The 17,621-nt window shown below is 49.8% G+C and overlaps 1 protein-coding gene across 1 annotated transcript in view; it reads right to left on the minus strand.

The window, feature by feature from the left end:
• Positions 1-842: 842 nt before the first annotated feature.
• The window catches only part of TANC1 (tetratricopeptide repeat, ankyrin repeat and coiled-coil containing 1), a 244,883-nt gene continuing 228,104 nt past the window's right edge, over positions 843-17,621 (minus strand). Inside the window, exons 20-27 of the mRNA XM_052657219.1 lie at positions 12,286-12,419; positions 10,565-10,688; positions 10,069-10,244; positions 7,113-7,245; positions 5,698-5,789; positions 3,883-4,029; positions 2,895-2,995; positions 843-2,279 (exon numbers count right to left, since the gene is read on the minus strand). Coding sequence (XP_052513179.1) covers positions 884-2,279; positions 2,895-2,995; positions 3,883-4,029; positions 5,698-5,789; positions 7,113-7,245; positions 10,069-10,244; positions 10,565-10,688; positions 12,286-12,419 — 2,303 coding nt within the window. The 3' untranslated portion in view covers positions 843-883. The remainder of the gene's footprint in view (positions 2,280-2,894; positions 2,996-3,882; positions 4,030-5,697; positions 5,790-7,112; positions 7,246-10,068; positions 10,245-10,564; positions 10,689-12,285; positions 12,420-17,621) is intronic.

Consider the following 17,621-nt stretch of genomic DNA (forward strand, 5'->3'; position numbering starts at 1 on the left):
TAAAAATATTTTAATGAGAACCGTAACACAGAAATAAAAGTTGATCTTTTTAAGGGAACTGCTATGAAGAGAACATTACCTGGATGTTCTTGTATTTTGCTTAAAAAAAAAAACCAGCTGTATAATATGTAAAGTCACATTTATATTCAGATAGAAATTACTCAGGTCTTTTATATACATATATACACACACACACACTCTCTGACCCTTGAACAACGGGTTTGAACTGTGCAGGTCCACTTTTTTTCAGTCAGTATAGTACTACATGATCCACAGATGGTTGAACACAAGGATGTGGAACTCTCCAGAGGACCAATCCATGTAAAGTTATACATGGATATTTGACTATAGAGGTTGGTGCCCCGAACCCCTACATTGTTTAAGGGTCAACCGTATGTATACATACATATATATATAAAGATTTGACTTATTGGAACTGTTAACTTGAAAATTTCCTCTTTTCCAGGACATATCACCTGGATATTATGTCATGAGTTAAACTATTACTAGATATTTACATTATCTAAGAAATAATGTAATCTTAACTACATAGCAAATGCTAGGAGAAAAGTGATAAAAACCAAACAATTTCGTAAGAGAAAGGCATGAGTTAATGTCTTCCTGGCTGTCTTAAAATTTTAACTTAATATGCATAGCTAGTTGCAGTTTTCCAATTCTGGTTAGCATTCTTATTTCTGGTGACTTCTAATTTACTAAAGAAATTTAATCCGACACTTTTAGTATATCAATGGCATCTGATCCACTCCAGAGGGGAAAAAATACATGGCTAAAAAGTAATTTTTCTCATGTACAACCATTTAATTATTACCAGGCACCAACACACTGTCTTCCAAATACTACAAATGGGTCTCTCTCTTAAGGCTCACACATTTGATTCTATGAATGATCGCTTTGGTTTTGCTGAAGGGAGGTGACTCCTGTGGGCTTCACTGCTGATATGAGACTGCTGTTTAGACATACTTTCCTGATACAGATGTGAAATGGTCTTAGTTACCCTGCTGTCCTGACAGTGGGCTGGCATTTGGCACTTCTTTTCTTCTAGCTCCTTCACCTGGGCCCCGTTGTGGACACCTCCACCCAGGGTAGACCCAGGGCAGGCTTTGGCTTGCTTGAGAGAGGGCTTCTCAGAGTTCGAGGCCTGCAGGCCAGCTGCAGAAGGCGCGCTCGTCAGCAGCCCCTCTGGCACTGCACAGTGCCAGGTGCGGCCAGGCGGATGGTTCTGCTGCTGGAACCTCGCGGTCTTATCCATGATGCCCATGAATGGAGTATTGCGAGGTCTGTGCTCAGCTGTGCCACTCGGAACCTGGCTACCAACCTTGTCTTTAATTCGAGCATCTGGTCCTTGAACTTTGAAGCCATCCGAGAAACTGCTGCTTGAAGCCAAACTACTGGTGGAGCTTGACATCTTGATGCTGCTTGATGGAGAACCGGAAGAGCCTGAACTACTGAGGGAAGTCGGGTGTCGGGTGTCGCTGCAGCTCACTGGCCCCCCTGGGTTTAAAGGGACCACGTCCACAGCCACGGCAGCATGAGACAGAAGCCTCTCTGCACTTTTTATCTTGCTTGGTAAAGGATACGCAGCGTCGCCCTCACTGTGCTGCAGGTGGATTGCGGGGCTGGGCCCCAGCCGGTCGCCGAAGGGACCCGAGGCTGCTCCCTCCAGATGCAGGCTTCTGCTACCGGCGGGGGCAGTGGGCAGTCTTCCGGGCATGGGGCTCGGGGGAGGATTCAGCGGAGAGACCTGCGTCTTCGAGCTGCCGTTTCTCACACCCGCAGGTCCGGAGCCCAGGTGCTGGCTGGTCTTCACGATCTGCGCCTGCTTGGTGGGCTGCACCGTCAGCCCCGGCTGAGCCACCGCCTCCCTCAGGGCCTTTCCGGCCCCCGGCCGACTCTGCAGTGGCGACACGGGCCTTATCTTGGGCTGGAGCCCTTCCTGAAGGTTTCGGATGTACGGGGAGGGTACGGACGAGGATGGCGGGGGCCTGGGAGCGAGGGAAATGGCTTCTTCTGGTGGCGACGTCTCCTCCTCTTCAGCCTCCTCAAGGTGAAAGTGGTCGTTCAGGCCGGGCGTCGGGGCATACTCCTCGTTGTCCGAGTCGGTGGGTGGGGCAGGCGGGGGTGCCTGCTGCTTCTGCTGCTGGCTCCTCTGGAGCTGCTTGCACTCCTCCTCCACGCGGGCCTGGAGCCGCCTGATCTCCTGGTTGGTGGGACAGAGCTTCACTGCTTCCCGCAAGTCAGCCAGGGCAGCCACGAACTGCCTTTATTTTAAAAGATACAATTACAAGTCACGTAAGAAAGAACTCTGAATGCAACTGTTCATAAAGCAGCTCTGCTTTAAAAGAAAAGGTAGCTGAGTGAGTTCTGTGTGGGTTTTGTGTGGATGGAACCCATGGAACTAGCTTAGACTCACTCAGCTAAGTGGGAGCACCAAATTCTAACCCAGACTCATGCAGTTCCAGGGCCCCAGCGTCTCTACGAAGACTAGATGGTGGGGGTGAGCTCAGCATAAAGCAAGGGGGTTAGAATCCTCTTCACATCACCTCCTCCGCCCCACCCCAAGCAACTCAAGTACTACTGACTCCGCCCCCCTTCCCCACGTGCCTCTGGTTGGCTCTCTGACTGGTAACAGACTAAGCTGGGAACTTGATGTTGCAGTACAGGTGGAGGGGAGGAACAGTTAAGATGTCTGGAGAAAGTAAAAGTTTAGCCATTGCTAATGATTTCCACTGCTGTGCCTTCTGGAAGCTACCTACTCAGAATCCAAGAGGAGGAGAGGCACTCAGTGGTGCTCATGGATCAGAAGCCCCCAAAGCTTTGCGGCCAGAGCAAGACAAGAAGGCTTCACTAGCCTCCCATCTAACCCCAGACGGTACCTGCTACTTCTCTTGGCTCTGGCCCTGGCATAAAAGGCTTCGTAGGACTTTGGTTTCAACTCAAGGGCCTTGGAAGCAAACTCTTCCGCCATGCCGAAGTCCTGGTATCAATATTTAAATACACAAGTCAGAAGCAGCACTTAAACATGACGATAGCCAACTTTTTAATAGGAGTTTTGCTCTAGAGGTTGACAGAGAATCGGGACACAGTCAGAGCAAGGTGAAGGGGAAGGCAAGTCAGGCTTTTTGTTGTGGAGTTGGGTGACAGTTAAAGCGTATTAATGTTCTTATGGGAAGAATCCAACAGAGAAGCAAAAATCGTTAAACTCTGGAGCGAGAACAATGTTGGAAGCAGTGGAGCAAAGTGAAGGTCAATGAGAGCCGGCACCCAGGGGTTGGGGCGGCGGGAGCCTTGCGGGGCACAGATGCCTCAGGAAGGCGGGAAGAGTATATGGGCGCAGAAGCAGGAAGGTCACAGGCTTGCTGGAGGCAGGATGCAGTTAAAAAGAAAGAAAGTGGTACTGAAACAAATCTAGTTACGAGTTAACTGTGAGTTAACTACGGTTAATTATGAACTAACCAGTTCCTGGCTAACCTTTTAAGCAAATATAATTAACACTAGGCAGACTGTATGTAACGCATTTGTGTTGAATTTTACAACGATGCCCTTTCCTTCTGAACCTGGGGACGGACCACTCATGACAGCTCTGGCCACATGCAGCTGGGCAGAGGTGGAGGAGCGGTTTGCATGTGCTCATCATCACTGAGACACAGAAACCATACCCACGTGCACTCCTCTCAACACCGTGGGTGGTGGGTGGGTGCCGTGACCTAATGACCGTCACCCCAGACAAGCAGTTCCCCATGGACCAAGCTCACAGAAAAGTGCAAACTCAAGACAGGCAGTCTCATGACCAGGGCGTGGAAGGGCAGGCCTCCTCCACCACGAGAACAGTCTATGGCTGAAAGACTGGAATAAGGGGCTTACGTTTGTTTTCCTTCGGCAGCGAGACAGATTGAGATAGAGGGAAACTCTTAGCTCATTGAATGGTCTCATGTCCTCTCCGAATCCTTCTCGAGGAAACTTCCTTAAGGCGTACTGGTACCTTTGGGCTGCCTCTTTCATCTTCCCTTTCTAGGAATAAAAAACCAGAGAAATTTATCTTTTTCGGATGCTGCAAGATGAATAAGGACCCTGATGAGGACAGGCTGTGGCCAGAACCAGCCACAAACCGGCAGGGCCACATGGCCTCACTGCCCACATAGGTGTCTGTGACCAGAACCAGGTTATAGGGAGGGATCCGTATATCGCCAAACCCATAGCTATCAGTCTTAAAACACTGGACTATTGTCCCTGTTATATATTTTTGACAAACATTTCACGAATGATCTCTCATGTAAGGACACTTTCATGCAAAGCGTAACAGAAATCAGATGGAAAAATGATGGCGTTCTCAAGGCAAATAGAGTCTTGTGGATAAACCTAGCGCTTGCTGGAGAATAATAATTTTTCTTTTAAGAAAAACTAAAACATGGGCTTTAAAACCCCATGCAGCACCGCACATCATTTTCAAGGCTAAAGAAATCCATTTGCTCTGTCGGGACTGTCTCGCAGCAGGTATGAAGTCTGTTGAAAATGGCTTGGTATTTCTAACATAATTGCCTACCAAAATTCATATTAAAACCACTTCAAAGCCACAACAATACACAGTCTGAACTCAATTTCAAACTGATTCCAAGCCAGAAACCCTGCTGGGTCATGCTATACGCCTATTTATTTGTTATTATTTAAAAAAAGAAAAAAGAAAGAAAAGGAAAACACAGCAAGTGCAGCTGCTTCATGGCAAAAAGGATTAAAATGGTCATGATGTATTGATAGCTTTTTTGTTTTCATAATCTTTTAATTCTGTCTAACCAGAGACCTGGAAAGAATGATGATCTATGGAAATGGCCTATTTCTCTAAACTCGGGGTTGGCAAACTACAGTTTCTGGGCCAAATCTGGCCTGCTACCTATTTCTGCAAACACCGTTTGGAACCTGACCTGGCTCCTCTGTGTGTCATCTCGGCTGAGTCTGTGCCACAAGAGCACAGTTTGGGGCGGGGGTGGGGTGCAAGGTGTGTGGTGTGTGTGACAAGAACCACAGAGCAAAGCCTAACATAGTTACTCCCCTCCTCTCTCCAGGCAAAGTGTACTGACCTCTGATCTAAACTGGATGTCTTAGTGTGAAATTTGTTCAAGACAAAATCACTACTCTTTAAATTGTCTTTACATTTCTAAGGGAAAATGAGAAAAAAATAAATTTGCCTCCTGAGTAAGTACTATATATTATTGACTATTTTAAGTAAAAATCTCTCCAGAAACAGTTTCAAATTCCAGAGGCTTATAGATACTAAAATGAAGATAATAAAGGCTTGGGAGATTGCATGATTCTTTTCTTATGAAAATGTCTCCTGAGTGTTCCTTTCCCATGTCTCATGATTCCAGGCGCCAAAGAATTTCCTGTAGGACGTGCCCATTCAACTAGAAGCTACTCTGCCTCCATAGCAAGGCTTCAGGCCGTAAATCATAGTAACAGCCACAAGGGTTTGTTCAGAAATAATGGTTCTCAGACACAAAGAGGAGTGCGTTCCACCTGGAAGATACTGCTGTTAAGATATCAAAGCCCGGGCTTGAGGCCAGGATGGCACCTCCCGGAACGTCTCCTCGCTGAGCTACGTGCATCCTGTATATCCATTACACCCCCAACTAAGAGGCTGCTTGCAGGCTGTCACGGCATCCCAGAAAGGGCGATACCACTTACTTTGTACATCACGTTTCCTTCCTCCATCAATTTCTGTAAAAGTATAATCAAAATATCAGGTTTGGAAGTAGCCATCGCCCAGGCAGCATTTCCTGCAAAATAAACATGTGTTCAGAGGCACTCGGGCGGGCTTGGAGGCAAGGAGCTCCATACTTGAATACAGCACAGCAAAGCCTGCACACAGCAGAGCACCCAGCCTCACAGCACCCTGCAGCATGTCCTGCAGGCCCCGGACAACAATACAACGAAGAGAAGAGAGTGCTTAGGGGAGCTGCACCCTGCACACACCGTCACTACAGTGGAAAAAAGTCCTGGGACACGAAGGCATCAGTGGGGCCACGAGCCACCCTCCCTCCTGTGGAGAGCTGCTTCCAAATCATCTCAGCTCCCTGCAGTCCCGTCAGGACCACAGACAGGAGAAGGCAGGCCAGCGTTCACAGAATCTCTCATACTCGCCTCAGAGTCACAACCAAGTCCGCGCTGAGACGCGAGCTCTGGCCCTGCTGCCCCCGGCCTCCCGGCCTCCCCGCCTCCGCCCGTGTCCCCTTCTCTCCCCCAGCGGCCAGCGTGGCCACAAGCTCTGCTAAGCCTCTTCCCAACGCACAGGGAGCGGCGCTTAAGGGCAGACTCAGGCGCACAGCGGCCTGCCGCTCACCGCGACCTCAGGGGAGCTATTCACCACCTTCAGCTGGGATCCTCCTCTGTGAGGTGTTGCTATGCTCATTCCCCTCTCACAGGGTGGGTGACGATGAAATAAGGCAAAACATGAAACTCTCACAATAGTTCCTGATACCGTGAGCTGCTTAATGATATTATCACCTTCATCGCGGTCCCCTCCCAGAACTGCTGGCAGCCAAAGGTCTGACATGAAACCAGAAAAAACGGGTGCGGTCTGGATGCCCTTCCCCACTCTCTGAACTGCGTGCCACGGTCCCACCTCTCAGAGCTCTTACCCTCGATATCTGTAAGTCACCCATCTTGTCTCTGGAAGTCCTGAGAACTTTCTCTCCCAGAACGTGTGCTGGGGTTGCCACTGCCCTTCCTGGCAGACTAGACGCCGCCTCCCGGACAGTGGTCCCCACACTCGCCTGCTCATGACCGCCGCCCGCCAGCTCTTGCCCACCCACCCTTCGCCCCTCCCCACGGAGCCCCCCAGAACTGCCCCCCCGTGACTCCCACGCACCCCCGACACCCCCAGTGCTGGGCTGTCCCTCAACACTGGCCTCTGCTTTCTGCTCTTTTAAACACTCTGAATGACTGTGAGTAACTGAGTCTTAGAGAGAGACTGAAAAAAAAAAAACCCTCCATACACCCGACCTCTTACTCCTTAACCTGGGAGCAGGTGAATGCAGTCCCTCACAAACTCTGAAATCTGAAGCTACCCTTCTTGTTGCTGCACTGAGGTGTTCACTGACCTAACTTGGCTCCTTTTCTCAGCAGCGTAACCACTACGGATGTGTTCCGACAACCGATGGCTCTGTCCAAGGGCCGCATACCGCTGTGGTCCACGTGCTCAATCACAGCCCCCTTGTCCACCAGATACAGCACCTGCAGAGAGAGCGCACAGGCCCTGAGGGCACAGGCCGAGGAGCCCTCGCCTCCCTCGAAGGCCGCAGCTGGTGTAGAAGCTGGAAATCTTAGTTTTACTCATCCCGGATGCCTCTGGCCTAATGGGATCCTAGAATGGAAATAAAGTTGACACAGAACACAGCAGAGAAATTGCAATCCACAGCTCAAACCTGCTCTGCTAAAGTGACTGTGATGTTGGCAATGAGGAAGGCAGGCAGATGCTCCGGGAGTGGGTAGGGAGCGTGTCCGTGCACCCGGACCACAGACAGGTACATGTGTGCCTTCACCTGTCTTCCCCACCCTACTTCCCAGGCCACAGGGATGAGACACAGTCACTTTTTCATCTCCAATTACTTATTAGGAGGCAGGCTTCTGCCATAGCTCCAACGAGCTACCAGGTCACGGCAACGGGCACTCCAGAAATACTGAGATCCACACAGCCTGGATACAGAACCTGAAAAGGTTGGGATCCGCCAGCCCCAGTTGTCATTCACTGTTAGGGCATAGGAAAGAGATTTGAATACAGGGACTGTAAAGATGGAAAGCTTAAGGCCATGCGACCAAGACTGACTTGGTGTGACGAAACAGCTGTCACCTGGGCTAAACAGAGGACAGCAGGGAAAACCACACTGCGGTTTGACAGAGACAGGAAGTGCCAGGAAAACGGCTCCACTCACTGGGAAAATCTGTGGATTGCTTAGAGTTTCACGTGGATCTGATACATCTTATCAGTACACCAGCTGTTCACAAAACAACACTATAGAGGGATTCATATCCAGGATATGTAAAGAACTCCTACAACTCAACAACAAAAGCCTCAAATAACCCAATTTAAAAATAGGCAAAGCTGTGATAAGCCATAGTGGACAGAATATTAAAAAGTATATATATATGTATGCATAACGGAGTCATTCTGCACAGAAGTTAGCACGCTGTAAATCAACTAGACCTCAATAAAACTGAAAAAATAGGCAAAGGATCTGAACAGACATTTTTCCAAAGATGACGTACAGATGGCCAGTAAACGTGAGAAAATGTTCATCGCTAGGGAACTGCAAATCAAAGACACAAAACTCGTTATTAACTATCGGGATGGCTACTGTTAGATGGACAGGAAGGCCTGGCGTGCTGCGACTCATGGGGTCTCAAAGAGTCGGACATGACTGAGCGACTGGACTGAACTGTTAAAAAAAAAACAGAATGAAACAGAAAGTGTTAGAGAGGATATGGAGAAACAGGTACCCATGCGCATTGCTGATAGGATATAACCACTATGGACACAGTATGAAGGTTCCTCAAGAAATTAAGAACAGTATTACCGCTTGACTCAGCACTCTTACTTGTGGGTATCTACTCAACGGAATGGACAGATCTCCAAGAATTTGCAAGATCTCAATGAAATATTTGTTATGAAATAGTTCATAACAGCACTATTCATAATAGCCAAGAGGCGGAAGCAATGCACATGCCGGCTGAGTGGATAAATGGCTTAACAAAATGAGGTAAATACACAAACGTAATATCACTCAGCCTTAAGGACATCCTGACACACGCTATGACATGGACAAGCCTAGAAGGCATAATGCTGAGTGAACTCAGTCACAAAAGACAAATACTGTAAGCTTCCACTTGTATGAAGGGCCGAAAGTTGTCATTCAGAGAAACAGGAAGTATTGATAGAAAGATGGCTCCCAGGAGCTGGGGGTGAGGGGTGGTAACAAGGACTTACTGGTTAGTGGGTGCAGTTTCAGTTTTACATGACATAAAAAGAGCCTGGGCTCTCGCTGCACAACAGTGTGAAGTGTATGTAACACTACTGAAGTCTTCACTTAGGAATGGGTACGATGGTAAATTTTATGTTTTGTGTTTATACCCAATTTTTTTTTTTTAATGACAGAGTACTAAGCTCCTTTACTCTTCCCTAATGTTGATAAACTAGAGGATCTGGTAAGGTAACACAAACGGAGAAAGAAAAGTGTGGAGATGTGAGGTCTAGTTAAGTAGCTGTTTTTGAAAATCGACACTTATGTACAATTTATAATGTCCAGGAAATTGAGACCATTTAATTCTAATATCACTGCCTTTTAAAAGCATCAGGCACAGATGTGCAGGATGCTTTCCACCCCAAGGTCTACAGCTCCCAGCAACACAGTACCTGTCTGACTAATTCTCATGTTAGACACACATAACTATTCATAAGTGATCATTCTCAAGGAGCTGAACATTCCTCCAACACCTGCTTGGTGCATGGGACGTAGAGACTGACAAAGATGTGGTTTTTTCCCTGAAAGACATTTTGTGGTTTTTCATTTATTAAGGTTTTATCCCTTCATTCCTCAGTTAGGGACTCAGGCATTTGACAAAGAGATAAAGACAGTGCCTAAAGCATTTTATATTATTTCAAGACAAAGCTGCATTGATTTTAAAGCAAACCAACTAATTATTTGAGCAGTAATTTCTCACATATATAAAAGTGGTTTTTAAATGAACTACATAGGAATTCTCTGAAAATTATAAGAAAATAAAACTACATATGCATGTGTGTACACACATGTATGTGTGTGCAGTTTGTCATCATGGAATTTTACTCTTTCAAGAATCTATCGAAATCTTTACTCCAGTTCTGAAACAGACTGCATGCCACAGAACTAGCAGAAAACGAAAGCCACCCCATGGCACACGCGTACACCCCGGGCACACAGGGGCAGCATCACACACACTTGGGGATGGCTCAGATCCCAGATCAGTAGGCAGCCTGGCCCGCCTGGCGCGGGTGGGGAGCATGTCCACCGCGGTACCTACGGTCTCCGCGTCGCCGTAGAAGGCGGCCAGGTCCAAGGGGCTGCGGCCGTTCTTGTCTGTCTGGTCGATCTCGGCTCCCTCCTCCACTAGGAACTGGACAACAGCCCTGTGACCTTTCAGACATGCCCAGCTTAATGCCGACAGACCCTCCTTGTCCAGAGAAGAAAGGGTGGCACCTGAAAGAGAAGCCCATTCAATAAGACCTGAGCAAACCCTTTCGTATCCATAGGGGCCTGGCTTGCAGAATATGGCCACCAGGCTGGTGAACTCTGTAGTTGACGGGAGAAACGGTCGTCCCTGCTGTAGCTGAGCAATGGGTACAAGGGACGCACCCCTAAACCCTCTACTTGTGTGCAAGGCAGAAAATGTCCATAACTAATAGACTGAATAAAGAGATTTTTAAAAAAAACTGAATCAGCAAGTATTAACTGGGTCTGCCAAAGCTCTTTTCTTTGTCCACCCAAGAGAAGCCCTCACAGGGGGACAGTGCCGCTACCTTTTGAAAGGAGAAATTCCACGGTGCTCAGGTGCCCTTCGCAAGCAGCCACCATGAGGGGCGTCCGGCCCTGCTTGTCACTTAGGTTCACGTCACAGCCGTGGTCCAACAGCAACCTAACAATCTGAAAGAAACACTGGGGAGCACACACTTGCCACTGCATCTGAAATCACATGCTCTCTGCTTGGGCTGGTTGTTCCACCTCTAAGAGGAGTGAAAGGACTCTCTTCTTTTCAAAAACCCCTCTAAGTTATGTGATCCATGGGGCTTGTAAAATCTGTATATTTTATTTCTTTGAACAGCCTCTTCTTTCAAATATATGCTCTTTTTAACATGCCCAATTCATTACTCTATCTATAAAACAGGCACACACAAGGCAGCAATTTGAAGGAGAGGGGGATCCTGAGCACAGCCAGGCAATGACAGGACAGCCCCTATGGAGCAGCTAAGCAGAACTAAAGACAGTGAGCCAGGGGCCCACACGGTACTGATGCCATGTTCCTGGTGGGGAAACACCTACCCTCTCCCCTCAGCCGTCTGCTTCCAGGGACAGCTGGACCTTCACACCAGCGGGATTTTTACCAAAGCTTCCTGGACAAGAGTCTCTGCCTCAAAGTTATACCTTTAATCAGTACATGGTGAAAGGGGGATCAAAAAACCCAGATAGGCATCTCCTACAATGACCTTCCAGCGGGAGCTGCTCTGCCTAGGGGGCAGTGGTCCAGCTTCTCGCCCTCCAGGACCACATTCGTTTTAATGTGACCACACAGAAGGGGGCGTATTCCCACTGCTTTCTCATTCTGGAGACACTAACAAATGCTTCCAAACTTCCTCCCCACTTAGGGGACACTAAGACCAGGAGAGAGGATTAGCTAGGACATCACAAGGAGCTGTGAGAGTAACAGGGAATGGATAGTACAAACCAAGCTCTTAGAACCGGAAAGGAGAAAAGCCAGAAGCTTGGTGGGGAGCCCTCACGGCTCCTACTGACAGAGCTGGCAGGAATCAGAAGGGTCGCGACTCCATGATGTACACTTGGGTCTAGAAAATTCTTCCTATAAAGGATGCAGTGAGAGCCGTTTGTTTTTATGCAGCTGTGTGTAACCTGGTGCCAGGCATGGGGCAGATACGTGGTCAGTGTTTACAAAATGAAGGAATGCAAGGCTAAACCGCTGCTCTCAGGGATCCCTTCATTACAAGCAACAGCACATCACCCCCAGGAAAAGAAAGCAGCCTGAGTCCCAGTGCAGGACCAGAGGGAGACGCTTCCTTCCCCAAAGAGCACAGCAGGACCATTCCTCTCCCAAGTGAGCTGGACAAAGGGGTCATCCTGGTATGACCCACCAGCTCTGTTACAGCAAATCTCCTGACGACACGATGGGCCTCACCAGTTCCACTCCCAGGTCATGACACATAACAGGGTGGGGGGTGGTATGAGTAGAAGAGGGGTTCAGTTAGAAGAGGAGGCTTCGGCTATGGCATGTGAACCACTGTCTAGAGGGAAGGACAGTGGCAGGCTGTGGGGGACAACCCTGGCCAGGTCTCTGACCCGGTTACCAGCCCACATGGCTGACGATGCTAGCCGGTCAGACGTCTGCCCTGACGTTGCAGGACTCCCAGTACAAGCAGAAGCCAAGAATGTGAGAAAGACAGGGTCCAGCAGGGGCGATGGGCACTTTTTCCAACCACTGTTTCTGAAGCCTCCAGGGTCCCCTGGGTACCTGCCAATGCCCCTGGCGTGCCGCGCAGAACAGTGGAGGGACCCCTCTCCTGTTAGTCCGAGACACAGCAGCTCCACGCTCCAGCAGCAGCTCACAGACCTCCAGCTTGCCTCGTCCAGCCGCGGCCGTCAGGGCTACAGGGAGGAGGAGACTGTTAGCATGATGGCCACGTGGTGGTAGCCGAAGGAGGCCACAGATTCCGACACCCCTCCCACTGAGAGGAAGGGGACCACGCACTCTGCCCCACTGAATCTGGGTGGGCTCTGTGACACCTCGGACCAACAGACTACAGCAGAAATGATGCCACACCAGTGTGTGGGCCCAGGCCCTGAGGGCAGCTTCTGATTCCTTGGAACACACCTTGGAACCAGACGCCATGCTGGGAGGAAGCCCAAGCAGCCTTGAGATGAGGCCACGGGGAGAAGCTGTGTGTGGCTGACATCCCAGCAGAGAGCCAGCAACCCCGGCCACCCTGTATGTGTGCCATCCTGGAAATGGAGCCCCAGACTCCACCAAGCCACTCTATCACGGCAGCTCCATCTGTGAGAGCCTTCTCTACAAGCCCAGCCCAAATGCAGATTCAGGAGCCACAAAGCATGTGTTATATTGTCGTCTTTTTCACAAACACAGAGATCAGTATTACAATCCAGCCTCTCTTCTTCCCCTAAAGTCATACATTTCAGTCGACAAGAACTAATAAATATTAAGACAGTGAGAGTGTATCATATTATCCCTGCCTTCATGGAGCTTAGAATCTCCCTAACAAGTCCAGATCTGGGACTAAGGATGTCGAGAAAGCCAAAAAAAAAAAAAAATAGGCGAACAGCCCAGTTTGGCCCTGAGGCAGGCGGCTGCTGCTGGCAGGGGACGCTCTGCAGGGAGGCAGCCAAGGACAAAGCAGGAACTATGTGAAGGGCAAGAATACAGGGCAGGAGTCCTCAGGACCACCTCATGGCAGCTGCTGCCCCTCTCCACGCCCAGGTCATGACACATAACGGGGGGTGGGGGGGGGCGGTATGAGTAGAAGAGGGGTTCAGTTAGAAGAGGAAGCTTCGGCTGTGGCATGTGAACCACTATCTAGAGGGAAGGACAGTGGCAGGTTGTGGGGGAAAACCCTGGCCAGGAAAGCTGTCTACAATGCAGAGAAGGAAGGAGAAGCTTGGGCCTGACGCTGCAGCTCTAGTCCTGGGGCAATTTTTCTTTAAATACAGCCTCACCCCTACAAACTCCTGGCATTCCTACAAATCAGTTAGATGCCTCAGTATAAAAACTGGGAAAACACAGAAATAGGCCGTTCACAAAAGGTGAAGACCAAAGGCCAATAACTCATGAAAAGTGCCCAACCTCACTAGTAGTCCAAGTAACTGCAAAAATGAGACCCACTGCTGGTTGAAGACATTCACATCCTTCCAGCCAGCAACCCAGGTACAGACGTGCGCCCAGAGGTGCCCCTGGAGCACAGGAAGTTTAGCCTGGAGGTGCCCCTGGAGCAGAGGTGCCTATGGAGCACAGAGAGATGTGTACTCGTCACAGCCCTGAGCTGGAGCATTCCAGCTGGCGTGGACCACCAACCCCATCAACAGATCACGGTGCAAACACTACACAGCAACCACAATAAATGCTACACAGCTAAACCAGTCTCCCAAATTTAACACTGATTCCAAGGAACAAAACAAAACAAACAGGGTAACAGTTTGGAACTCAGCACTCCTGGGCGGTTGCAGGACAGGCCCCAGCCGCCCCCTTTCCAAGAGGGCGGGGCCCAGCCCCCCTGTGAAGCCAGGGGTCCCCCAGCACCCAGACAGCTGAAGTGGGGAACTGGGGGCTGAGCAGGGCAGGGTCCTTGCATCCTCTCCAGACACCCCTCAGGACAGACAGCATCCCTACTCCAACTGTCTTGGCCTGGCCATGGCTTAACTCCCAGGAACACACACAGCAAAGGACATAAATGTGACATAGGGGCCCCACCTCCCTTGGAGGGACAAAGAAATCCTGTCTGCCTTACCAGCTTTCTGAAGATGGGGCAAACCAGAACAAACCGCGGATGGATGAAGTGGAAGCTACCAAGGGTCTCGACCCCAGGTGCCATTTCTACCTGTGTTATACCAATGGGCTCATCACCACCCGTCACATGTCTAAGTTTGTAAATAAGTTATATATAAATACTGTAAACAGACTAGTATTTATACTGGTTTAGGTATATATATTAGAGAAGGCAATGGCAACCCATTCCAGTACTCTTGCCTGGAAAATCCCATGGACGGAGGAGCCTGGTGGGCTGCAGTCCATGGGGTCACTAGGAGTTGGACACCACTTAGCGACTTCACTTTCACTTTTCACTTTCATGCACTGGAGAAGGAAATGGCAACCCACTCCAGTGTTCTTGCCTGGAGAATCCCAGGGACGGGGGAGCCTGGTGGGCTGCTGTCTCTGGGGTTACACAGAGTCGGACACGACTGAAGCGACTTAGTAGCAGCAGCAGCAGGTATATATATACTGGTTTAGGTTCAGACGGATCTGAACACCCGGGGCTGGTTTGGGACATGGAGGATGTGAGCTACTACCTGGGACCTGCGACTCCTCAGAGACCTTCCTGCAGTTAGGGAGCCCCTCCTCCGCAGGGAGCTGACTGTGGCACAAAGAAGGCACACGCACTGCACGTGGCTAGATGTGGGCAGGACGGCATGGAAGGAACAAGCTCAAGGCTCTTCCATTTGATGAGCGGCTGATGCACCGAGACATTCCAGTCTCTCTTATTTGGTAAACAAGTTCCATGTGCATTATAAACGGGGCCTTTAAATCAAGATTTCTTTTGCAGCTGCCACTGATTTTTTTCTTTTTTTTGCAACAACAGCACATCAAAAATGACAGCCCAGCACTAAAAATAGGACCCTGTGTTTGAGGAAGGCGCCAGAAGAGCCAGAAGTTAGAGCAGCTGAAGTCGGAGAAGAGTGCCTCCGAGACCGGGCTGGATTCCCTTGTCTTCCGCCATGCCCGGTGATCAGCCTGCCTTTGAGATGGTAAAATGCCTCTCAGCACAGGCTGGAGTCCCACACAGCTGGCCTAACAGGGATCACAGGTTCTTAACCAGGCTCTCACTTTCAAATGACGCCCCAAACAGCGGGACCTGTGTTTCCCCTTTTCAACTCAGATTGAATCTTTGGTGTCATCAGGACCCCTGAGGCTGGTGGAGGGGGCGGGCATCTCAAGTTCCACCAGCCACAAGGATTTAAGGATACCATATTCAGAAACAAGGGACACTGAAGACAGTGAACCACAGGCTTAAACAAACCACAGCAGAATTCTGCCCAGGAATTCCAGCTATTCTGCTGCAGGCTGACCACCAGCCTCTGACAAGGGTCAGAGAAGAAGGGGGAAGGAGCAGGACAGGAGGAGAAAGCGCCTGATGGTGTGGCAAAGCCTTGGCTTCTGGCTGAGGGAATTTGAAGAGGAAGGAGGAAGAAAAAGGACTTGGTATGAAAAGGTGGCAGGCTCTCAATATCAGTGTGAGCTCATGGCACTTCTCAAGACCCACACTGAACATAATTTCTCCAACTAGCAAAATCCTCAACAAGGTGGCATTTTTGGAGCTAAATTCCCATGAAGTCATATATCATTTTCTGACTAAAATTTTTCCACAGCAATACAGTCTTCTGTCTGCAGAAGAGAGATTTGCCATGGCAGATGTTCATTTCAAGAAAATCCGATTCACACTCAGCAATCCTTCACTGAGAACATCAGGGAGAGACGATTCTTGCTTAAAATGGATCATTTGCAGGAATCTTATACGAACTAAAGTTCTCTGGGCAAAGATGCGATTTACAAAAATTCAACTGTCAGCTCACCTGGAACATAGTCATTCCATAAGCAGGGCTGTTTATGACATTTTATGCCAGGTCTGTCTCTCTCTCACACACACAGGGATGTGTGGCTTAACAGGCCCGGGGGTTTCAATGACGACTGTCGCCCCCACCCTGACATGCTTCTGTCTTTAGAAGGGTGACAGGTCGGAGCACACACAGGCAGTTCCCTGCTTCTGGACAGTGACCTTCTCTCACCTCATACACTGATGCCCCAGGCCGCCCTCCCAGGCCCGAGCTGAGCACAGGAGCCAGCTGCAGCCGCAGAAGCACTTCCTGCTGGCTGAGATGGCCGTGAGAGGGATGCATGGGGGCCAAGGGGCTCAGCTTGGCTTCTGCGCTTGTGCTTACTGGTGCACTTTATTTCCTAACATACTGGTTTTTCCCCATCTCTCAGAAAAATGGATGGAAAAAGAACTGCAGTAAGCAGCAGGGTTCACACAAATGTCAATGAGCTGCGACCAAGACGGAGACCGTTAGACGTGATCAAGTGGAGACGGAGCCTCGGCTGGAGGAGAGCAAAGGCGGAAGGCGTCACGGAATGCTGGGGACCTCAGTTTCTAGACTATGACGCTCAGGAAGATAATCTGGGATTTCACAGTTTCTTAAACTTCTTTGGGAGTGGCAGCCCCTCCCCGTGCACTTTCTAATAACTGGCCTCTGGAGAAGTTGCTTGGAGAAGGCAATGGCACCCCACTCCAGCACTCCTGCCTGGAAAATCCCATGGACGGAAGAGCCTGGTAGGCTGCAGTCCATGGGGTCGAGAAGAGTCGGACACGACTTAGCGACTTCACCTTCACTTTTCCCTTTCATACATTGGAGAAGGCAATGGCAACCCACTCCAGTGTTCTTGCCTGGAGAATCCCAGGGACGGGGGAGCCTGGTGGGCCGCCATCTATGGGGTCGCACAGAGTCGGACACGACTGAAGCGACTTAGCAGCAGGAGAAGTTGCTACCCCAGAGGTTACTCAGCCTATGTTTCGCTTTGCTGTCCCTGTGGGTCCGGGCAGGACTGCCACTCAGACAGGCTGGTCCCACAGGCCTCTGACTGAATGGAAGTAGCGCTCTGACCCCTCCCGGAAGGCCAGGGGACACCCCCTCCTCCACCTTCTACAGACTGCATTTATAAAAAACCCAAGCTCACAGCCTTGTTTGGGGAGGCATTTCCTTCCTGGCTGAGGGAGGGGGAGGCTTCCATGAAAAGAATAAACTTCCCAGCAGCTATAAATTGTTCATCTCCACAAAGACCTGAACCCTCAACAATGCAAAGGATAAAACGACACACAATAAAGACAGCTCTGACTGGAAAACGCCTTTGCTCTGGAGACCAACTCCCAGGAGCCTCCGGCACCCCTGGCCTTGGCGGACGCCCATGCTGGAGGGTGACCTTATGAATGGGAAGCCAGGACTGCCCAGACACTCCCTGAAGCACAAGAGTGGCTGTTTGGAACACCTTCCTCATTGTTCTGACCCTTC

The sequence above is a fragment of the Budorcas taxicolor genome, chromosome 2, assembly GCF_023091745.1.
Source record: "Budorcas taxicolor isolate Tak-1 chromosome 2, Takin1.1, whole genome shotgun sequence".
NCBI classification, from domain to species: Eukaryota; Metazoa; Chordata; class Mammalia; order Artiodactyla; family Bovidae; genus Budorcas; species Budorcas taxicolor.